General features: G+C 36.2%; 1 protein-coding gene across 1 annotated transcript in view; it reads left to right on the forward strand.

Moving 5' to 3' along the window:
* OSBPL10 (oxysterol binding protein like 10) overlaps positions 1–24,433 on the forward strand; it is a 113,620-nt gene that overhangs the window by 22,499 nt on the left and 66,688 nt on the right. The window contains exons 2-4 of the mRNA XM_086850557.1: positions 8,377–8,558; positions 10,293–10,372; positions 21,539–21,730. Coding sequence (XP_086706683.1) covers positions 8,377–8,558; positions 10,293–10,372; positions 21,539–21,730 — 454 coding nt within the window. The remainder of the gene's footprint in view (positions 1–8,376; positions 8,559–10,292; positions 10,373–21,538; positions 21,731–24,433) is intronic.

A 24,433-nucleotide genomic window follows, 5' to 3' on the forward strand; every position in this document is an offset into this window, starting at 1 on the left:
GCAATTTTTGATGTGAAGTGTGCTTGCCAAACCTGTCAGATCTTTTGAAATGTATTACTGAAAGTGTCAAGCAAAAAAGTGACATGTGTTTTCAGAAGGTTGAATATTTCTGAATTGCTTTCAATTTTGGTGGGGTTTAGTGTTACAGAAAAGAATAGGCAGTACGATTCCTGGCATAGCTGGTGTAATTTTGGGAGATAGATATTTAAAGCTTTGTGATAATGCAGCTGTTTGCTCAGCAGCAGTTTTGATAACTGCTAATGTGAGTAGAGGGATTTACAAATATTAGTGAGTAAAAGCTTTCACAAGCTAGGTATGATTGATTATCTTATTACATAAATATGTGTTTTCTTTATTTTGGGGAAGAAACTCAGATTTTTTCCAGTTTTGAGTGTGTGTCCCCCTCCCCACCATATTTAGGTTTGGGAGTGTTTTTGCTTTTGGGTTTTCTTGGTAGGCGATTTGTTATGAAAATGAAAACAAATTAGTTTTTGTCATTTACTTACTGACTCTCACCAGGTTTGGTAATAAATTACTCTAACAGTTCTTTTTCTGGGTATTCTTAAGGTACTTTGCAACTAGCATATTCCTTGACTAACTTCATGTGTTCTACTACTTCACATTTTCTTGAGGATGACTAGGTGAAAGCTAAACATCTGAGTGTAAAGCCCACTTTAGCTAGATTTAGGGATAACAGAAGAAAGAGAAGCACTTGATTTCTGATAGCTGCCTTGTTTATTGGTGGGATTTTTATTACTAGTTGGGACAGAACAATACTGCACTTAGACTTGGAGCAGGGAAGCAGTTGTCCGTACAGACTGCAAAGTAGCTGTCTGTAATTTTACTTTCTCAAAGGAGCAAGGCCTTGCTTCTGGATAAAAGTGGAAAGGTAAAAGGGACTGGGAGAAGATAAACCAGTCAGCTTCCTTCTTTTTATTATCCAGATGATTGCAAACAACTCCTGTGGACTTGATTCGGTGAGAATTAATTTACCTACTAAGCCTTGTCACGCAGAGCATTGCCTTCGCCTCCAATGGGGAATGAGTTTGGTGTGTATAAAACTAGTTTTCTCATGTGTTTCCTTGATCTTGCTTTGTAATCTCATAGAACTGTGTCTTTCATTACATGCAGTTCATTAGAAGTGACATGTAAGTACTCTGTTCTTGTGTTGTTTTAGGTCTTTGTTGCTTTTCTTACGAAGAAAAGCATGTTTTCCTGCCTGGAAGCACTGTTTTTAATCTGTGACCTGATCAAGCTGGGTAATAACATTTCTAGAATTAAAATTACAACAGCTCAGTTATGTCCCTTTTCTCTTGACCTGCAGTACAAAACTTTGAGTCTGCTTAATTGCTATGTAGTAATGAATTCAGAACAAGGAAGAGGAAGGTGTCAAGGATTACTAAATGGCACAAAGTAGCATTGGGTAGCCAGCCAGTGTGATGGGCTGTAGGTGCTGTTAATGGTGTCAAACTCAACTGTGTACTTTTTGTTTATGTTTGCCCGTAAATTGCAATTGCTAGCCCTCAGCATGGCCATGTTGTACTGAAGCATAGATTAGTATGATGAATGTACTTCTCCACAATTCTCTGTAAATTCAAAGCCTGATGGATACAAATGGATACGTTATTTTTAGGCCTATTCTTCCTCCCTCTTTCCTAAAAAGCAGCCCCTAAGCAGTTTTTAATGTTTGTCCTTACTGTAGTCTCTCTTCCATAAAATCTGGGCAACATATGCACTCATCACTGCAGAGGAGTTCAGACAGTTGAAAATAATTGTCATTGTAAGCGGAGGTTGATAACCTGATGGGCTGGTCAGTAGGAATTGTTTCTTTGCTGGGAAAGAAGTGACACTCTGGTTTGTAAAGAGGGCTTGGTGGGACTTGACAAGACAGGAAAGGAGATTTCTCTTAATATTTTATTTGTGTGGGAATTCTGCGGATGTTAGATAGATCATAAAGGGCCTGATCAGCAAAAACAAGCTGTTCATCTATTAGCTGTGGTTACTTCCTCTGTTCCTTAACCACATTTTAGATGCGGAGCACATCTAAAAATATCCAGCAAATTGTAGTTCATCTTGACTGAATTCCAGTAATGCTGAAAAATTAGTGTTCTAAAAATCCTGTTTTCATACAGGGATGCTCCAAGTCAGTAAAGGTTTTAATGAATTCTGTGGTTCTTAATGCTTTCTTATGTTAGAAAATGATAAATTGAGAATCTCAGTGCAGAAAGGATGGTAGAGTTACTGAAATGTGAGCATGTTCTCCTGATCATCATTCTTTAAATGACAACTTTGGAGATAATTTTTAATAATAAAGTCCTTGGCTGTCGAATGTGTGCGTGCTATGCTTTATCTTTGTTGGCTTGAATAATTCCATTAATTTTATGGATCAAGGTAGAAGGGGAAAAAAAGAAGCAGTTGTATAAATGTGGTGTTCAGGATGTCCTAATAAGATACAGTTTCCTAAAAATGAAATATGTCTATGTGACACCTCATTCAGTTCCTGGAGCCATAAATTTTGCTTTTCTTTGACACAGTAATTTACTTTCTATCCTACAGTTCTCACCTAGTTTAAAACTACTCCTAAAAAAAAATAAAAATAAAAAAGGAAGAAAATTACAGACTAGTTTGATTCCTTATTCTTGAAAATCTTCGCTTAGAGGGTTGTGGAATCAGTGAAGAATATCTGCTGGCAGTGACTGGGGGGAGATTGGAATGGAGCAAAAGGAAAATGTGTTTGGAGACTCAAAAGTGTTGAGAACAGTGGTTGAAGAAGGTAGTGAAATTCTTCTGCTGTGTTCTGCTGTGTTCTGTTCTATAGTTAATTTGGTGCTGAAGTATAGAGTAGAGCATTGTATTTGTCACATTGTCACATTGTCTGGAATGATGAATTCAGCAGTCTGAGAAGGGAAAATACATGAATTGTTACTATTCCAATGTGATAGGGAAGGTGATGCTGCCTATCAGGGTTTTATATCTGAGTGAATACTGTTCTGCTTCAAATAAATGTATTTTATATAATTAATTTGCATTTTTGTGGATAAAGCAGAATAAAAAGCAGATCATAAAGTATGTATTGTGAGACTGGCTTAGGAGAAAAGATGTCTGTAGAAGACCTAAAGTGGTGTTTCAAGAAGAAAAGTTCCTCTGTGCACCAGTGAGTTAAGTAACTGGGGAAAAAAAATCTCCAAAAAGGTGGAACAGAGCTAGCCTGCTGTAAAAACAACCCAGCATCCCTCTCCATCCAGAAGTACTTGCTCTGTTAGGTCACAATATAATGAAAACAATCTTATTGTTTGGGAATTATGGAAAATTGGAAGATTTTTGTCTTCAGTAAGAAGGATTTGTCTGTGTTAGTGTGCAGTATTCAGACATACATACCAATTTTAATCCTAAAGTCCAGGATTAGACAGAGTCCAACTATGAAGCATGGACTTCAGTGTAGGCTATCAATCCAGGGACATAATTAATACAATGCTGCTTTCAAAAAGAGTTGAGGTTGTCCTAGAAGATGGAGAGAGAAATAGAAGATTTTATTGGGACTATAATTGTCCAGTTGCAAATGTCTATTAAAAACCTGTGTCACGTTTTGGATTCAAACTGGAAGCTAACAAAATCTGGTCCAGAAAACTGACTTAAGGGGGAAAGAAGGGTGTGAGGAGTACTCAAATTGCTAGGAATGCATTACACAATGGAAAGATTTAGCAATCCTACATTGAAAATTTCTTGGGATTATGGAGTAGTGAAAACATGGGTTCAGATGGTTGGTTTCTGAGTTGTGCTCAGAATAAGGGAAGAAAAGCAGAAACTTGTTTTGAGGTGTTTTTCTGTTGGGAGCATAATTTTGGGTTGCAGATTTGTATCCAAGTGACAGCTTCAAGGAGCAGTGCATCGTGTTACGATGTGTAATTGAGTGATGAAATACATAGAAATGTGTAAAGTATTAATTTTCACTGGAGAATATGAAAATAATTATTTTGACTGGAAATGGGAAAATTAAAGTTCTTAGATCCAGTGAGGTGAGTAAATTACTTGGGATGTGATTGTATCATGCTTCTGATACTTATCTGTACCACTTATCTGTGGCTTTAAAATTTTTTTTAAAAAAAATCTTTATTGCCTTAAATCTGTTACACTGGTGAAATGTCAACTTTTCTTACGGAAGACCTGTTAAGCTGCTGTTCTTTGTTGACAGACCCTAGTGGTAGAGCACTTTCATCTCCTGCTATACTACCAGAATTTTATGACTCTTTAAAGCATAGTCATTGCTTTTTTTTTTTAAGTCTTCTTGACCGAGGAACTAATAATAAATTATTATAATATTATATGCACATGTTACAATTATTACTCTAATAAATGCTCATATTAGTGGCAGCAAATCCAGTTGAAATACTTCATTAGTAGTGTTTGACCCTTTCCTTCTGAGAATTCAGAAGGCAACATGTTACACTTCCTAGCATAACATGCATGTTCTGCCTGACATTTTAATTTTTTTTTTTTAATGGCTATGAATGAATGAGTGAGTAGATGAAGGACATGGTGAAACACAAGTGTTTAATTGAGATAGTTGAAGAATTTGTAAGACTTAGAATTTATGCAGGGAGGGCATTAATTTTGAAATGTGAGACGTAAAAGAGAATTAAACTACCGTCAAGCCACACAGACAAACTCCTGGGTGACTTAAAAGGTATCAGTTCTGGTAGTGTCAGACTTGAGCTTTGCAGAGTGTGGTGAATGTTTTTGCTTGTAATTGATGTCAGTTGGTAATGGCTCTGCATTCAGTTGGAATGGCAGAGGGGGAGTATCCTGATGGATCTCAAGGAAGCTGGGCCAGAGGATCAGGAAGCTTTTAGTGTGTGAATGGATTTGTATCTGAAGTGAGAAATCCATTGGCTTTTCTTTTGTGAAGTAGCCTGGATTCCCTTGCCTGTAATTTTGCGTGTCTATTTTGGACTGTGTGTAAGCAGTTAAAACTGTTTAAAATATACTTAAATGGTGATTTTCTGCCTTACCTTTAGATAGACTCTTAAAGACTATTAATTTTTTTTAAAAAAAAAGTTATCCTGATTTTGGAATAACAGAAAAATTCAGCTGTCTTTTGGAAGTGTGTCTTTCAGTAACAGTTGTTACACAGTTTCTCTATAGCACTAACTTTTTGTATGAGAAGTATGATGTAACTGGGCTCTGCTACCTTCTGCCTGACTGTTCTCTAAACAGTATGTTTGTTTTCATCAGTAATTTCGTCATTAATTACAGAAATATGACATCATGGGTGAATGTGAGCAAGGCCAGTAGAGAAATGGATGATTATGAGGTGGCAAGATTAATCAGCTGTAGAGAGGTTAGTGCTGTTATTTCCCTGCTAGGCAGAACAAATGACTTTTTGAAGTTAAAAGAGATCTCTGTCCTTTTGATTCAGTTGCACAGCGCTTCTAAAATGGGACACATACACTTTTCTTCTGTCCTGCTCTATATGTGTAATGCTTTTCCATCCTCAGTTAATGAAAGACACTGGTCTCCATTTCTTCTGTGTTTTTGTGATGGTCTGAACTGGGTCATCATTTGGTCTGTGATGCGAGAAAATGTTTTTGAAAGCTGCTCCTGTTTTTCCTATCTCTTTGTGTTCCTCCCTCCTCCACCTCCTTTGTATGAAGCCTTGCACTGCTTGATTTGACATTTAATTCCTTATTCCTTCTCCTAGCTTTTTCTATCCTTTTAGCAGTTTTCAAAGTGTGTTATCTCTCTGCTTCTTTTGTGAGGCTGTGGTTGTCTGTGCAGTTTATTCTTGTCTTTTTCTGTGATACCACTGTGTGAAAGGTGAAGAGGGGAGTTGCACATCAAACCATAACCTTTGAAAAGGAAATGCTTGATTCTGTGTGATGTGAACAGTGTCATGGCCAAGACGCTTGTGAAAAGTTCCTGGTCCTTTTGGGACAAGAAAGAAGGCAGAATACTTAAGGGTGCTGCGAGGGCTTGTGAGAAATAGTTACCTTTTTTCTTTCCTAAAATTACTGCTTGATTTCTACTGGAAACATTGCTTGCTTTTACAGGCTTCTAAGACATCATCACAAAAAACCTAAGGTACAAGGTGATGATGTTCTGTTTTTCTGAGACTATGTAAAATAGGTTGTGGTTGGCTAGAACTGCAGGTAACACTACTGCTGTAGCAGTGACAACAAGGATGCGGAAGGATGCAACCTCTGTTTGGGAATTTGCAGAAGTTGCTGCTGTCTGATGTCATTATGCTGCTAAAGGTATATTCTATACTCGAATGGCTGATTTCCTTCCCTGGGGTAGCTTTAAGCCAATGCAAAGCCCATTTTTGTGGAGCTTACAGTCATTTTGGGAGTACTTTGCTGGTCTAGCATGCAGAAGTTTCTGAGCTGAAGCGCTCAGTGTTTATGTAACTTAATAGATTCTGCTCTAATAGAGGAACTTTTTCCCTCAAATATTTTGGTCTCAATAGGAGAAGAAAAGACTTTTTCTTGCCTCTCTTTTTTCTTTCCTTTTTTTTTCTCTTCTAGCTGTTGTTCCTCCTTTTGTTAATTGTAGAGCTGTACTTTAGTAACCACAACAGTGATTTCCAAGGTAGTAATCGATTAAAAATGGCTAAATAACAAAGGCTGAAATAAATTATTTGTACCTGAACAATAAAAGGACAATGAAATTATAATGAGGATGGCACAGGCTCGGAATGAACATCACTGCATGTAAAGTATAGACTTGTCTGCTGAGCTCAGAGATGATGGTGAGAAGCATTAACTCTAGGGCCAAACTACAGTGTAGTTTTCTCAGGGACATGGCATCACTTTTGTCTAGTGCTCTGCTTTCTCTCTTGAGTATGTAACAGATATTCCCAGAATATCTGGAAAAATGAGAATGAGGAACATTAAAATTTGCTGTGAAAAATGCAAGTCTGACTTTTGAAAGAAATGTTTTCCAGTTCGGCTGTTTTTCCTTGCAGTTAAGCGCTTTGTTTTCTCCTACTAAGCAACCTGAAGAGAAAAAATGCTTTTTAGGAGGAAGAGTAGTATTGTAAAATCATTTAGAAGTCAAACACAACAGGAAGGTTATGAACTGGTACAATACAAGTCAGTAAGGTAAAATGCAATTTTGGCAGTTTCCTTTTAGGGCATCCCTTTTAGGGCATCCTTATTTTTAACACTACTATTGAAATGTGGTAGCCGTTCCTCTAGTCCTCGTTTTGAAGATAACCTGTCGAGGGAAGGTGATATGCTACATGATTGCAAAAGGGAGGGTTTCCATTTGTTTCTTGAGGAAAAGGATGCAGAAGTACTTGTGGGAGGTTGAGTCAGGGCACCAGTGAAGGGTGTAGTGATGCACTCTTTGGGACAGGGTTGTTAATCTGTAACAATTGAAAGAGAATTTGATCTTTGCTCTGATGTGAAGGCAGTGGCCATAGAGAGATAAGCATAACTGCAGCAAAGGAAGGTGTGCCAAACAAAATGTCTGAAACTCTGTACATCTTAGGCAATAACTGCCTGCATCATGTCCAGGCTTATTTAGCATGAATAAAGAGACGAGCAGACCACCACCAATAACTGCAGACTGTGAGGAGAATCCTGGAAATGTTCTGTGATGGGAAAGATTAGAGATGTTCTACATATGGGGATATTGTGAAAGAGCTAAGACAAAATGTGGTAACTTCAGCAAATTTAGGATATATGAAGCTACAGAAGTCTGAATAATCAGTTTCTGAATTACTGTACACAAATTCATATGACCTGTGGTAATCTGAGGAACAGTTACAAATAGTTTTTATTATAAATGCCCATGTTAGTGGATTACCCAGATTGTTAGGGCTGGTTTTTTAGAAGCAGCTAAGGGGGGATAACCTGTGTTTGTGTGATCTTTGCTCTAGTCTTTTGAGGGTTGTAGTAGACTGACCTTCATGTGAGCCAAGAGGTTGCTGTCTGTTCCTTCTTGGTCAAGGGTTACTGTTAAATAGTTGTTCTTTGTAATAGCATAGAAGATTTGCAGAGGGAAATGGAATTTAGGATCTGTGCTGTTGTGAAGGATGGGTTTATTTGTGGAAAAAATAAATGTTTTCAACTCTTGAGGCTGACACACCAGCTTTGAAATACCTTCACTTTCGTTTAGAGCACTTGGGCAACCTAGTTAGTTTTTTGTTTGTCTGATCTTTCAGTGTTGGTTTATTGTGAAATGGCTTCTGTTATGAATAAAGGAATCGATTGCCTACCCCTGAAAAACTAAACCAAATAACAATGCCTTATAAAGTTGTAATAACAAAAATTACTTTAACCATAATCTTGATTTAAGATCAATCTGTGCTCTTTGTTGGGTAAATGTATGAAAACTTCTGTGGATACACTATATGCTTGTAATTTCTTTCAACAGGTACTTTGTGTTGGACTTTGAGACGGGAATTCTGCAGTATTTCATGAATGAACAAACTAAAAACCAGAGCCCAAAGCCACGAGGAGCCTTGTCTTTAGCTGGAGCTATAATATCACCTAGTGATGAAGTGCCACACATGTTAGTGGTCTACTCTGCTAATGGAGAGATGTACAAGTTAAGAGGTACAGTGCTGCTCACAGTGTCAGCTGAATTATTGTTCTCTGCCACTCCCACTTCGGCATCTCTTCTCTCACATCTCATTTCTCTTACTTCCCTGTGCTGTCAGAAAGTAGTAGCTATACAGCTCTGTTATTACATAGTATGTTTTAATACAGAGTGGAGGAGTAATCTGGAGTCAAGTACATGTGGCTTTACAACGTATAGACTTTCTGGGCTGGAAGGTACCTCAAGGTGGCTTCTGTAATCTGTTACTTTGGCATTTTGATTGAATGCTGCATCTTATTTGCTTCCAAAGGAGCAAAAAGCTGCTTTCATTGCTGTCATAATACAGCATAACATTTGTTTTCTAGTGCTTTTCTTCCTTGCCACCATCCTGTAGATAATGTGCGGTAATGAATCTGATGATGGGTCAGAGAAGGGAAAAATGCCAGTGAGAGGCTGCTAAGATATTATGTTATTATCAGTCTTGGAGTAATTGAATGCACCTCTAATGTAAAATTTTTCCTTCCCTTGTTCCCAAGTGTAATATAGACAATATAGGGTTATATAGGAGTTACTTTGGAATATTTACAAAAAAGGAAGAAAAAAAAAAAAGCAGTGTTCTGATTTTAAGGTGTTTTCAGTATGGTTGATGGAGCATGATGCTTCCAAATCAAACTAATTTATAAAAAATAAATTGTTATTTAAAAAAAAATTGCATAATGCAGTGTAACAGAACTATTCTTAGTTTTATTCTGATCAGTTTATCAGTTGTCCAACAAGACTGAGCATGCAGGAGTCCCCTGTGGTATAGTGTGTTGCTCTTTCATATACAGAACTGAATTCAGAAACAACCAGAGAAAATTTCTGTTAAAATGCTTTGGAAGTTGCACAGCTAGAAATCATGAACACTTGTTGTTTCATTATGCTTTTCCAATCACTTGAAATTATCAAATGCTTATAATATGCTCCTTTTAATTGAATGATGTCTGTGAATTTGATTAAAATCAGTAAACAATTTTTATTCTGAGTCAATAACCATTAAGGTACTCAATAGCAGAGGAAGTAACAGAAAATATTTACTAAAATTATCAACTCTGTATTGCAATTCTTAGTGAGGATTCCTGTAGTAGTTTAGAAAAAAAAAAGCCTCTCTCCTAAGCAGACTTACTATATTACACAGGAGCCATCTGAGAGCAGACAAACTCTTCAATAATTTTTAAAGCTTGTTTTTAAAGATGTGTGTGGGAAATTGTGACTTTTATTCCTGTGTCTTTAATTTGCATGTGAATGACATGGGTTTAGAGAGAGATTTGGTTGAACTCTGTTAGAAGCACTTAAGTATCTGGGGAACTGGTGGCTTGTCTGGTAGCTGATTGACAACCTGAGTGTAGAGCTTTTATGGGTTTAAATACTGTGGTGTGGCCCTTGTCCTTCACAAACATAGACAAGTAAAACAAAAGTGGATGAAAAATTTAGAACAAAAATATCTTCTTGAGGTAGATAGTTCTGCTTTTGCTGACATGTGGAGGAGAAAACTATGAAGAAGACTCACAAGTTCATTTCTTCCAACGGGTCTCTTAAGTACAGGGTTAGATGTGTTGCACTGAAAAACGTGTGTTCTTATGTAGCATAAATTAGGATTTATACTGCATCCTAATAAATAATTAATTTTTCCCCCTCTGCCCTGTCACCTCTTGTGCAAAATAAGTATTGATTTATGTGTGATCACCTGCATTTTCTTGTTTCTGTTCTAGCTGCTGATGCAAAGGAGAAACAATACTGGATAACTCAGCTTCGATCCTGTGCCAAACATCACAAGGAAAGTGATTCTAAGGTAAATAATTAAGAGTGAGAAGTAACTATTATGTTTTAAGTGGAGTAGGTGGAGAACAGCATAGTCTGGATGATTGGCTGCTGTAATTAGTGGGTTGATGTTTAGAGGGTTTTGAGTAAAAGCAGCAAATTGTCATTTGTCAGTAACTGCAGCAGGCTTAAGTCAGTTTGGGTGATCTTAATAAACATTTTCCTGTTTATAATAATTTAGCGAAGTGCATGGTTAATAGAGTGGCTGAATCAACCGTTTATTAATAAATACAATGTGATGTCCTGATTAGTATTTAAAAGTATTAACTAATGTAGTCTTATTTAATTTTATACAATTTCATGACTTTTATTATGGGAAGCTTCAGATAGATGTTAGCAGCAGTCATTCTTCATCATCTTTACTAAAATGGAGAGAGCTCATTATATGAAAATTTATGTTACTTACATCTCTTTGGAACTAGTGGTCCACAATTTTTGTCCTCAAACAGCTAAATATTTTGGGCAGGTAAAAAGACCAACTGTATAGATTTGAAAGATAGCAAAATGATGGGTTGAGGCTCTCTCTGACTTCCAAGTGGAAATGGCATGAATTGTGGTACAAATGAAACCCTTTTTGAAGGAGAATTAAGTAGCTTGAGTATTTTGGTACTTTCAAAATTCTTGTACATTGGAATTCAATGTAGTTTCTTTATATGGATGTGTCCCAGTACTACTCAGAAGGGTGCAACTGTACTTGATCAGGGTAGTCTTACAGTTGCTGTTGATTTGCAGCTCCTGTGCCAGATAGTGATGCCATCTTTTTATACTCAATTCAATCAAGGACTTATTCCTCAGTATGTTTTCTGGTCACTTCTTAAATGCATTTAAATTTTTAGCATCTATAATTTAACTGTGATGAGGTGGTAAAACTGCTGTTCAGTATATATGATATCAGAGACTTGTGCAATGGCATACTAATTCTTACACTTCTACACTATTAATTTTCATAATATTTTTTAATACTGACTTTTTTTTTATTTTTTTCCTGCCTGTAATAAATTACTATATTTCAATAGCAAAATCTTGTTTAGAATGGCAGCCATTTAGTTGAAGCTGATCTTTGTGGAACTGAAGTTGGGATGATATTTCCTCCTTAGGTAAAAACTGTTGCATTCAGTAATAATTTCTGTTCAGACTACCTTTCCATGTTTAGCTCCTACTACAGGAGTAGTATCTGTATATTTTGTTCTGAATTAATTAGTGTGTCAAGAGAAAAATCTTGGTTACAACAGTGAAAATAAACAGCAGCTAGTAGTGGTCCAAAGAAAGCAAGCAAAATTTTAGAAATTATCAGGAAAGAAAAAAGGATAGTACTTAGATGGCTCTAACTATGTTAAATACTTGTAATGAATAATTTTGTCAGTCCCCTTCCATTTCTGAAATGTAAAATTTGAGTGGGGAAAATGAAGTACTCTTAATTGTATTTGCTGTTCTTCTGTACAGGAGGAACTCTGTGTGATGAAATTTGGCTTCATTGTAGCCTTTTTTTTTCTGGTGATGAGAATGGAAAGGGGAAATCAGTACAGTAAGTGCTCTGCAGTGGCTGAAAAGCAAGTATTTGATAGCTGTTAATAATAATATTGATATGGGGAGCCTCAAAGAAAAGGATTTGAGAACAGGTTAAACAAAAAAACCCCAAAAAAGGCCCCAAAAGGGCATGACTAGAAAGTGGAGAATATTTTGGGATGCTTTGGACACCAAAAGTGTTTATAGATTTCAAAAGTATTTGTGAAGCAAAACTTTATTTGAAAGTCTTGACGAAAGGAGTGGGAGGCTAATAAGGACAAAGACAGTTTCTGTCATAGAAGATCTAAGGTACAGCTTTTGGAAACAGGAAGGCTTTAGAATGAGGAGCATCTCACTGGACTGCTTGTATTCTTGCATAGTGACCAACAATGCTGTGGTTTGCTGCTGGTTCTTATGCTCATTGTGCAAGAAAGTAAAAGGATTTCCTTAGTAGAGGGATACTGGACATTTGTAGCAGAGGAACTAAATGAAAAAATATTTCAGGTAGTAGGAAGAGGGTTCTTGCATTTTTCTTAAAGACTGATGAGTTATGGAAATTTGGCATAGGAAGTTGGAGTATAGATGTATTTTGGATAGATATGTTTTGGTTAGCTTGAATCTGTTGAGTATAAAATATAATGCTGAAGAAAACTACTTTTCTTAGTTCTGTGTTACAAATCAGGCCAGGTCACTTTTCACTTAAAATCTTTTTAGTAAAGCACTTTTAATTCTGTGCTTTTGTAAGACACAGAGCAAATTGAGAATATCTACCTTCTGTATTTTAAACTAAACAGTCCAGAAAATAAAATGTTGGGAATTTATGTGCTTCAGATGAGACCCCTGGTGACTCTACTTCTTACTCCAGAAGTGGACTGTTCTTGAAGCAATTTTGTGCTTACCTGTTCCTAGAAATCTTTCTTGTGTCAAGAATTATCTCTTGTTTTTAATAAGCTTTTTTTCTTTCCCCCCTCCTATCTTCTCAGTATTAGAATATTAACTGAGAAGACTATTTTACCTGGCTTTAGCATTGCATATAGTGCTAGCTTGAATTTTATCTACAAGTAGGTTTGAAAACTTCTCCCTGTTTTTCTTTACAAAAGGAAGAGATCAAAAGCCTGAATGCTGCAATAATTAGACTTTGGAGATCGGTTATTGTTTACAAGGGAGCAATCCTTCACAGAAATTCCATAAAGTAGAAAAAAGGAAGCATTTCTATTCTTTTTCTATTCTTTTTCTATTCTTTTTCTATTCTTTTTCTATTCTTTTTCTATTCTTTTTCTATTCTTTTTCTATTCTTTTTCTATTCTTTTTCTATTCTTTTTCTATTCTTTTTCTATTCTTTTTCTATTCTTTTTCTATTCTTTTTCTATTCTTTTTCTATTCTTTTTCTATTCTTTTTCTATTCTTTTTCTATTCTTTTTCTATTCTTTTTCTTTTTTTTTCTTTTTTCTTTCTTTCTTTCTTTCTTTCTTTTTCTTTTTTCTTTCTTTTTTCTTTCTTTTTTCTTTCTTTTTTCTTTCTTTTTTCTTTCTTTTTTCTTTCTTTTTTCTTTCTTTTTTCTTTCTTTTTTTCTTTCTTTTTCTTTCTTTTTTCTTTCTTTTTTCTTTCTTTTTTCTTTCTTTTTTCTTTCTTTTTTCTTTCTTTTTTCTTTCTTTTTTCTTTCTTTTTTCTTTCTTTTTTCTTTCTTTTTTCTTTCTTTTTTCTTTCTTTTTTCTTTCTTTTTTCTTTCTTTTTTCTTTCTTTTTTCTTTCTTTTTTCTTTCTTTTTTCTTTCTTTTTCTTCTTCTTTCTTTTTCTTTCTTTTTTCTTTCTTTTTTCTTTCTTTTTCTTTCTTTTTTCTTTCTTTTTTCTTTCTTTTTTCTTTCTTTTTTCTTTCTTTTTTCTTTCTTTTTTCTTTCTTTTTTCTTTCTTTTTCTTTCTTTCTTTTTTCTTTCTTTTTTCTTCTTTCTTTTTTCTTTCTTTTTTCTTCTTTCTTTTTTCTTCTTTCTTTTTTCTTTCTTTTTTCTTCTTTCTTTTTTCTTTCTTTTTTCTTTCTTTTTTCTTTCTTTTTTCCTTTCCTTTTCCTCAGTGTCTTACTTCATATCTACTGCCTGCTAGGAGGTAAGAGAAGCAAGAACTGCTTCATTTCCTTATGATGTTTTTTTTTCTTTCTCTTGTAGATGATGGTACTTCATACTAAATGATTATTAGCATGGAAATGGAAACATGCTCTTTAAAACATTTTAAATTTACATAAAATAGCATTCTGCCATTTTTAGCCACCTTACTGTTTCTTTTGTGCTTAGCTTAGGGTCTGTAATGACACAGAGATGAGTATATGTTTGACTTACTTTTGCATAATCAAGGACTTCACAAAAATCTGTGTTTTTGGGTTTTGTTAAAAGAGCTCTACCATTGATAGGACTGTCATGATGTGATTTGTTATTCTGCTGGCAGCAGGGCTGGATCTCTTTATTCCTCCCTCTCTGTATACTTTAAGGGCTGTAGTAAGTGAAAACTGCAAGTTATCTGTCTCTCATTGTGTTATTATGAACAGAAAGATACTCGTGTTCTGAGCTTCTGGAGTTTGAACAGAATCCAAGCTCTGTCTGGGAACAGCATCTGGAAAGTTGGAATCTGAGCGTTTGCTCTCAGCTTCTTCTGCAGCTTAAATTCACCTTTTTCACAGGAATATTGAGATGCAGAAATTTCTAGCTGTTCTTTAGGAGTCATACAATTGAAAGAGGTAGAATGGGAAGTGAAAAATATGCAGTGAGAGGTATATTTTATGTTATGCAAGTGGGATATGGTTTAAATGTGAAAAAAATAATAATGGGATAACCAGGCAAGCAGTGGGAAGGTTCCCAAGAATACCAGTGAAGTAACTCTTAGCAACAGGTCATTCATACTGCAGAGAGAACACATTTTTAAAATCTTGAGTAGATATTACTAGAAGGGAATTAGTAGAAAAACATCATAATTTGGAGGATGTTTTACAAAGCTGAAGCTGTGTCACTGTTTTTTTGAAATACTCAGAGAAGAGCATTCCTTCTTGCTGCAGCAAGATCTAGATCAGCATTAGTTTCCTTTCTTTTTTGCCTGCTTCAAAATGCTGCTGAATGACTTGCTGTCATGACTGATTTTAAAGCTTCAGCTGGGGATTGGAGTGGTGAAGGAAATTAAATAGAGAAGTGGTTGAAAAAAGAAGAAGTTGTTACTAAACACTAAATTTAGTTGTGTGTCAATGAATGGTCCAAAGGTGAGCGGTATACAGTTAATGAGTGGATGTAACACAAGCCAAGTCTCTGACTTTTTTTAATTAAATTTTACAAGGTATTTTACATAGCTAAAAAGCAGTAAAAGAAAAATGTTCTCTGACAAATAATTCCCATGCTGTCAGATACTCTTAATGTTCTTGGTATTTCCAGACAAGTCTCATTTCACTTAATTACAGATTGCTCAACCTCCATAAGTGCCAAATCAACTGTATTGGAAGAAATCTTCTATGTCTGGATAGGATTGCTGGTTATTTTAGACAATTCTAAGTGAATATTTTGTACAAGCTTTAATTAAAACATTAGTCAAATTTGAATTCAGTGGTATAAAATGCTTTCTAGAAGGAGTAGGCATATGCATAATTTCTGTGGTAACTTCCAAGAATAATTTTGTATCCAGAAATTGTCACAGTCTTTTTAGTTCTTCTGTTTCATACTAATTTTTTCTTGACTGTTTAATGATGGTGGCTGTGAAAGCTGAAAACAAACAGAGGTTTTTTAACCAGCTCTTAATGCCAGTGTGTGGATTGGTTGCGGGATTTGCATATAGCCCTTGTATATCTCAGTGTGTCTGCATCAGCAGTGTGACAGGGAGAAGAACCTTTATGTTGTGAAGTCACTTCTGTGCTCAGATGGTAAATTTCAGCTTAGGTCTGTGTAGGAATAAGGAGACAGACTCTGTTGCTTCAGCTTTTGGTTTGGAGCTGCACAGTGAGCTAGCTGCTTAAAATTGCATGGTGTGGATTCATCTTTAAGCTGAACTCATTTGCTGATTCTTTGCAGCTGTGAATTGCAATCCAGTTCCCTTCCTTCTGCTGCCTTCTGCTTTTGTGTGGATTTTGTCGTGTTTCCAGTTCTGTATTAACTTGGGCATCAGAATTAGAAAAAATGGCATCCTACTGAAAAAACCAGCTCTCTGACCAGATCTCTGATGAATGTGTGTCCTGTCTCTGGTTCTCTATTTGCTCTATTTGGGAAAAAAAAGTCCAAACCTGCCCCTTTCAGTATCAGCTGCAGTATCAGTTTGGCTATAATGTGAAACAGCACCTGCAGTAATGACTCAAACTTAACACTTTTATCAAATTATTATGAGGCAGATGTGTCATTTTTCTCCACAGCTGGAAGAGTGACTATCATAGATCTTTGGTTTTATCATGTTTCTTTTTGCCTTAATAATGAATGGCCACAGAGACCTTTGTATTTCTAAGTGGATCATTGGCTGGGTATTTTTAACATCTGCATGGTAACTTTTTATAAAGCCAAATTAGTGAAAACTTCAAGTTCTTCTCAGTGTTGTTTTGGTTCTTCTGTGCATTTCGAATTGCTTTGCCTTTTGAGCTTCACTGTTCCTCCATTGGTATTCTTGTCTGCTTCCTCTTCTCATCCCTGGCCTATAGAAGTCAACTAAAGAATGACACTTCTAGTTAAAGCATGCACTGAAATCCTTCCAGTAGTGAGGCTGAGAGGAAAGCAGTGCTTGGCTGTTGACAAGTGTCTGTTTGACATACTTTTTCCTCCTTTTGGAAGCTGCATGAAAATAAGAGTTGCTCACTGCTTCAAAAATCTTTCTACAGAAATGTAAGAAAACCAATTTAGAATTGAACATGCTCAAATGATTCTTGATGAAGAAAAGATGTTATGATAGAATGATTATCATTGTCTCTTGCTTAAAAAAAAGACATATATTGCCTTACTGAAGATGATGAAGCACTATGATACTCTATCAGAAAAGTTAGTACCATAGATGGTGCTTGTCAGAAATGTGCAAAACATTGTAAGCTGGTCTCTTTGCAGTGCTGAAGTTTGGCTATTATGTAGATTCCATCATTTGCATTTTAATATTTGTGAATGATTATAATGTAAATGAAGCAGAACTTTGTCTACGTTTATCTTTTATCACTGTTTGTTTACTTAGGGTGCATTGGAAAAGAAGTAGATGGGAATTAAAACACTGAATGGTGGTGTCTCAAAATTGTAATTACTTTCTGATAGCATGTGACTTCCCATAACTCTAAAGCTGCATGAAGGGATTGGTTTTCTATGCTGTATATATGCAGAGGAGTAATGGAGTGTCATTTTAGTAATTATTATTCTGAGAAGAACATCTGTGGCACAGTGCCTGTGAAAATGATGATTATCAACCATAAGCAGATATGAAAATTCACCTCAGAAATTTTTTTATTGATATCTGGAACATTGCTTTTACTTTCCAAAATAAAAAAAATAAAAAATTGTTTGCTTCTGGTAAGTGGTGAAAAACACTTCAGCTTCTTTGTGAACAGGGCAATCTCCTGGGAGAATGAGTCATGAAAACATTAGTATAGCTCGAACTTACTGTTCTGCAATTCCATTATTTTAATTGTTAGGATTTTTGATATCCAAATGGAAGCATTCATTATACTGCTTTTTTGTCTTGGGGATGGACAGGCTACTAAAACAAAAATTTTAACCTAAATCTATTTTAGCTAAGCATACTGTAGCTTGCTTTAGGTCATAAAACACATATGAATGCAAGTTACAAATTAATCTTTTATTAGCTTCTTTTATTATTCTTTTATTGGCTTCATTTTATTAGCAGGCAAAATGTTGGTGCAATGGTAAAGTGTAGCCTCAGGAAAGAAAATCTGCAGTCCTTTTGGGATGCTTCAGCCTGTGGATTTCTGGACTCATTATTGGCACTATGCATTACTAATTGTTGAAGAGCTTACGTCTTCCTTTCATCAGACTTTTCGCTGTCTTTTTATTTATTTAGTTGTGAGCCCGAAAGCGGCGAGACCAAAGAAAATGATACGTGATAATAATTAGAAGAGCAGATCAGTCATATGAGCAGTGCTGGGGGAAGAGCAGGGGGTGAGGCATAAAGGCCCATCAGTTACTGTCATTGCTTTGATTTCCTGTGAGAGTGACTTTCATGGCTGTTGTAGTATGATTTATAGTTGGAGTGCTTTTAGCATTGAAAAACTTCACATGGTTTTTCATATTTTAGCAGAAATGGAAAATTCTGATTTTTGCACATCTGTGTGTCAATGCAAAAGGGATGCTTGTCATTCCCAGTGTATAATCTCAAGAAATTCTGCAAAAGAGGAGTCAAGTATTTGGCTGAGACATAGGTGTTGACAATGTGCTGTAAAATTCAAAAGTGCCTGAGGGGCTGAGTGTGCAGTTCCTGGAGAGTCCTCTTCTGGCAGTGACAGGAAGAAGCTGTCAGAAGGAATTGGATGCTTCTCCCATTTTCTTGGATGCAGCAGGCACAGTGCTCTGCTGCTGTTCTCTGTGGCAGTGGAGAAGTGGAGTCCAACCTGAAAAGGTTTTGAGTGGTTGTAAAAACTGAAAAACTGCCTTCTGCAGGCATTCACATGCATACTGACTGTGACTGATTTTCCAAGTTTTAAATTGCAAATTTTTGTTTGTCATGGGGCCTTGTCTAGAGATAGCTTAATGGGTAGCCAGGGGTCCTGGTGGTGAGCTCATACAAAGTCTGTGTGTTACAGATGCCCTCTGAAGAATAGTACCAAATTTAGGTGCTGGAGTATTTGTGTTGTGGGCTGGTGGAATTTTCTGGCACATTGTTTGGAAATGTTGGGTCACTACAGATGGATGAAGGGTATAAAGGGACAGAAAACAAAGAGGTGAGGGGAGCTTTCTTAATAGACCTGTAGGAGCTGATCATGAACCAATGTATTTAGCTTGATACTTGGCACAGACCATATATGTGCAAATTCCAGATTGCCAGTCTCCCTGGCTGTATGAGCTCCATAGCATTGGTGACTCTTCTGTGCTACAAGGGGAAGCAGAGGTCTCTAGGAGACTCACTGGCAGAGATGATTCTCCTTGGAGATCACAAAGCTCCATGCCTTGCCCTGCAACAGAGCTGAGTGTCAGGAGCAACCAGGCAGGGGATCATGGGCAGCCCTTGCCAGGCTTATGTAGAGATTTGGGTTTACAGGGTTCCTGTAGCAGACAGCCTTCTTGAGCACCACCCACTACTGAAACTAGAGATGGACTCCTTTTTCTTACTTTTCTTTCCTGCTCCACTGATCCCCAAACTCCATGCCCTGGCTGTTCACCAGAAGTTGCTGTGAGCTGCCACATACCTTGGGAAAACTTAGGAAGAGCAATCTTAAAAGCACTGTGGTCCCACAGTCTGAATCAGTACATGGATTTTTCCATCTATGTTTTGTGTTAACTTCTGTTATGTGCAGAGCTCTCCCTCAAGAAAATCAAAACATAGTAAAACTTCACCTTTCACAGAATATTGCTTTCTTTTAAGTGAAACTAATGGTAAAACTCACTGTTTTACATTGCTGATGTTTATCTGAATCTTAGGATGTTTAGCTATATAAAAGTAGCAGCTGTGTATTTTTATTATTGTGATAGTATGATACTAAAATGTCAGTGAATCTCAAAAGATTTCATTCTAAAACAAAAACAACTTTTATTAACCTAAAAGAGAAGTTGATTTTTCAATTAAAAATATAAATTCCTCTTGTTCTTCCTCTACACACTAAATTTAGTTTAGAAGTATTCTGATACTAGTCAGTTTGAAAAATAAACATTAGTGATGTATATTCTGCTCTTATATACTAGGAATACCCTCTTTCTGTGGAATATATGTTTGAAAAAGGAAATTCAGTTTCCTTCTTCCCCTTCTTTCTCTCAAATACCTTTTCCTCTGGCTCTTATTATAATTGTAGTTATGTCTAAGACATGCTCTTTCAAATGGAAGATGAATTACAAACCTGGCAACCTTCTGTGCCCTTCTGACAAATTACACCTCGTGCTGCTTTTTTGCCTTGGAGTCAAATCCAGTTTTAATGCAATTGTGATTTATCAGCCAGGGTGGATAATTTTTGAACAGATGCTTATTATTGTAATCGTATTGGCCATGGTAGCAAAGAATATATTCATTTAAAAAACAGTCAGACCATCATTATTGGAAGCATTTGTAAATGTTAAGTCTAGACCAATAGAATAATAATTATTTCTATGAGATTAGTAGCTCTTTGCACACTGACAATGTGATAACCCATTTTTTAAACCTTCAAAAAGTCTAGTTTTCTGTGGTGGTGTCAGAGGGATTGTATTACTTGTTTCACTCTTCCTCCTTGGCAGTCCCAAATAATCTGCCTTGTCCTTTACAGTCAGTGTGGTGGTAACATGAGGCCTGACTTTAATTGCAGTGCTAATTGAGACCTGTTCACCTTGGTTTGAAGATTACCACAGAATTGCAAAAAGGGACCTGTAAGGTACAAGAAAAGAGATTATACCCAGTGAATACTTTTGTGTACTCACTAGCAGGCTCAGCAGAAGTACCTTGTGTGGATGGTGACTGTCTTGGCAATGTTGTAGGTTGCCATTGTTATTTGTGAAGGGTTTGGAAGAGAGGTGGAAAGGTGATTTACTCTTTGGGCTGTGTATTTTCTTCACCTGTCCTAAAGTGCTACTTAATGTTACTCTCTGAATTGTTTATGTTATGTAAGGTAAAAGTTACTCTGTTTCAGTTTTAACCTTAGAGATGCAATCGACAGTTCGAATAGAAGGGAGAAACCTTTTTGTGTTGCGCTTTATACATGATGGCCCATGGTGATCTGGTGCCCATCTGAGCTTGTTTGAGAATTGGTGTCCTATAGACCTCCAGGATAACTTGTGTTTGAGGTCTGCAGAGAGCAAACTGAAATAGCAGCACTGACAGATAAAAACTGAATGTGCTGACTGATTTAATAGAATGTATGTTAAAAGTATTCATACTGCAGATACTGTTGGAGATTTATTTCTGACCTTTATTGTATATATATTTTGTATATTAGGTTCATCCCAAGCTTACTCCAAAATGCGTTGATTTCTTTAAGCCATATTTTGTGTCAAATGTTTAATTGGTGTGTGGGTAGGCCTTCCCAAAATTGCACCTCCTCTGATACTGAAAACAATACTGCACTGTTTCAGACGTTCATTCAATGAAAGCGTTAAGATTTTTTTCTTCCTTGCTGTTCACACCAGTTTGGTGAATTGTAGGTCTGTGGTTTCATAAGAAATATTTGTGTTTGCATTGTTGTTACTCTGCAAATTTTTTCCTAAGCTTTCCTAAAAAGTGGGACTGTAAGAACTAAGCAGCATATTATTATGTAAGAATTTGTGAAGATTTTTTGCAAAAACCAATTTCAGGCAAGCCAAGAAAAAAAGGCAATAGTTCTAATGTTTCCAAGAACATTTCTGCTGAGCCTGCTGAGCCTGTGATGCATATGGTTCAGAAGGAATAAATCAGTTCCACCTCCAGATTTAGGTTTGTGAGAAAAGTAGAACAATACAAATGTATAGCTTGAATTTAGATTTTTACTTATGTAAAGGTTGCTAATATTACAATCCTATTGCTTGTTCTAGAGCATCTCATCTTCACGAAGTAGAAGCTCATCTCTACTGCCGCCTGGGACAGTGAATTCTGCATCTCCGAGTGGCCAGAAACACATGAATCAAAGTGGACCAACTGTTGTAACCATCACACATCACAAATCACCTGCAGCTGCTCGAAGAGCCAAGAGCCAGAGATCTGGTCAACTCCATGAAGTCAGAGAGGTAAGAGAGAAACATCTGCTGTTTTGCTATAGCTTGGAGGTGCTTATTTTGCTTTAGGATAAGCAGTTGAGTCTGACAAGTTAATGATTCTCTTTGTTTCCAACTTTGTGACTGCTTTGTTTTGATCCCCTTGCTGAGTAAGGGCTTTAGTTCTGGTTCAACTTCAGGTCAGGTGTATACAGATTTTTTTATGTTGATGTTAAAACTGGTGTGTGCAGTCGCTTAAAAGTAAAGCCGATTGGCAACAGCTCCTGGACTTTGCAGTGGTGTTGCAATAGTTGAGGAAAACCTCTTTGAAGCTGCATGCAACAATGCCTCTCAGATTGAAAAGTGGCCCTGAATCACTTAAATAAAGCTGGAAAAAAACTACTTAAATAAGTCTGATGAACACGTAAACAAAGGCGTTGCTCCCTGCACTAAGCAGTTTGTTGTTGTCCTGCTGTAGTCTTAACGTTGTGTCAATTTTATATTCCTGACCTTGCAGGGGAAAAATGGTTTATCTGTATCAAATGCATGAAAACCAATGAAGAAAGCTTGTTTCTTTTAAAGCCTGTTTGTACCAATGTTTGAGAAATTTAACTCACACCAATTTAAAGTCTGTCTTCCAGGCAACAAAAATAGTACAGAGTTTTAAGCTTAAATAATATGGCAGATTTTCACAGAATACACTTTCATCTTTCATCACATACTATTTTTTGGTTTGTCTTTCATGTTCAGAATTTGAATAAATTCTTGAGATATGCTTTCAATGAAGGCTTAAATTGTACATCCTGAGGAGGAATGCGTGTTTTTCTTCTAGTAAACATCAGAAATTAAGAACTCACTGTCTGAATGTCACCCACGGTTTTTCCACATTATAGAAAACACACATCTGTTTATTTTTTATAAAAATATCCTGTCTTTGTCTACCAGTCATCTCCTCCAGGTTGTTTATAGCATGCTGAATGTATTTGCTCTCATAGGTTGAGTTCAGAGTGCACCTTAAAACTATTAATAAAATCAACAGTGGGAGGTGTTGCAATTTTGTCAAAAGAAGCTGAGTAAGACTGAAAGCAATTTAAAAGAGAGTATTAGTATATGTGCTGATCATAATAAGTTGGGAAGGGAAAAAGCCATCAGTTGCAAAGAACTACACCTAGAAAAAATAAATACTAACCTATAGTAAAACTGAGTAACAGGTCAGGTATCATCCCTACAGAAAAGAACAGTGAATTGCTGACTCACTTGTTTGTGGTGTATTGCAATGTGATGTCATTCCAAAAAGGAAACTATTACAGGACTTCAATTTGTAATGATGGAAGGTAATTATTTTGTTTTGTTTGATGTGAATTGTACTTCAGCTGCAGCACCAGTTCCTTTTAGAGGGCTGCAATAATAATGGAAAAAAACCCTCAGACACTGAAGATACAGTAATGGCTGAGAGAAATGAGTGCTTTTCAGGGAGAGAAAATGGTACTAAGATGAATGATGCACAAACAAATTTCATAAGATGATGTGTGAAGTTTACCTCTTTATGTATTGGAAATATTGTGTTTGTGTGCTGCTTCCTAAGGAAGAGCTTAACAGTGGAGAAGTCTGACCTTCTGCCATCTTTCCCAGACTTGTGTAAAAAGTGGCTGCTTAACTGACATTGTTTCCATCTTGTGAAGGATAAGTCTGTTTTTTCCAGATGAAGGAAGCAGATTTTATTTCAACAGCATGCTCTGTGCACTTCCTTCTCCCCTGTTTTCTAGAATGAATGCAATAGACTTGGATATATGATACTTGTGTTTTCAGGGAATGTCTTTTTTCTGTGTATGAGTCAATTCAGTGACTGTTAGATCCACCCTCCCTTGTTAAATTTATAAATAAAGAGGTATGTCCAGAGCCCCTCACAAAAGTGCACCTAAATCTGTTCTAGTCCTGGTTTTTAATCTGAAACAATGAAAAATAGGAGCTTAAAGTGCAGTGGGAGAGAGAATTAATCCTTTCCTCAGTGTCCAAATCTTTGCTTTTTATTTGAAATTTGTTTAGTACGATCTGGATGAAGGGAAGAGACTGCAAAAGGATTATAGATCAGTGTTAGTGTTTCTCTGATTGAATGATGCCATTGAAGCTTTGACCTGCAAATAAGCTTTTTAAAAATTAATCTATAAATAGGACTGCACTGGCTAATTTTGCACCTTATAAATACAGTAGTTGAGCCAATGGAAAAAGTTGATCTGCTTCTGGAAAATGAGAGGAAGCATGTGTGTTTTAAATTTCACAACAAGGTTATGATATGGTAGTGTTACTGTGTTATATACGAGATCTTTGGAAAACTGGTAGTACTGCATAAAGGGGCATCCTTCACTTGGCACATGTGGTGTTGGCTAGCTTGGACAACGTTCCCAAGAAAGTGTTGAACTTCAAATTGCTACTCAGTTCTGAACTTTCTTGATCTGGCCATATTATTTGGAAAAAGGAGACATGTATTTCCATGTTGCAAATAGTGCAGAATATACTCCTATATAGTGCAAGGTGTTTGGTAATACTTGATTGTTCTTTTCCCCCTTTTTTCACTTCATAATAAGAATAAACAACACAGTAAGAATAAACAACAGCGTTTCCATCTGTGGTTTGTTCTGGTTGATTTAGTTTTATTTTTAAGAGGCTGGAAACTAATTGTAGCAGAGAGGTCTATTTAGCACCAAACTGACATGCAAAATCGTATCAATGTAGTAA

Source organism: Cyanistes caeruleus, chromosome 1, assembly GCF_971803275.1.
Source record: "Cyanistes caeruleus chromosome 1, bCyaCae1.hap1.1, whole genome shotgun sequence".
Taxonomy (NCBI): Eukaryota; Metazoa; Chordata; class Aves; order Passeriformes; family Paridae; genus Cyanistes; species Cyanistes caeruleus.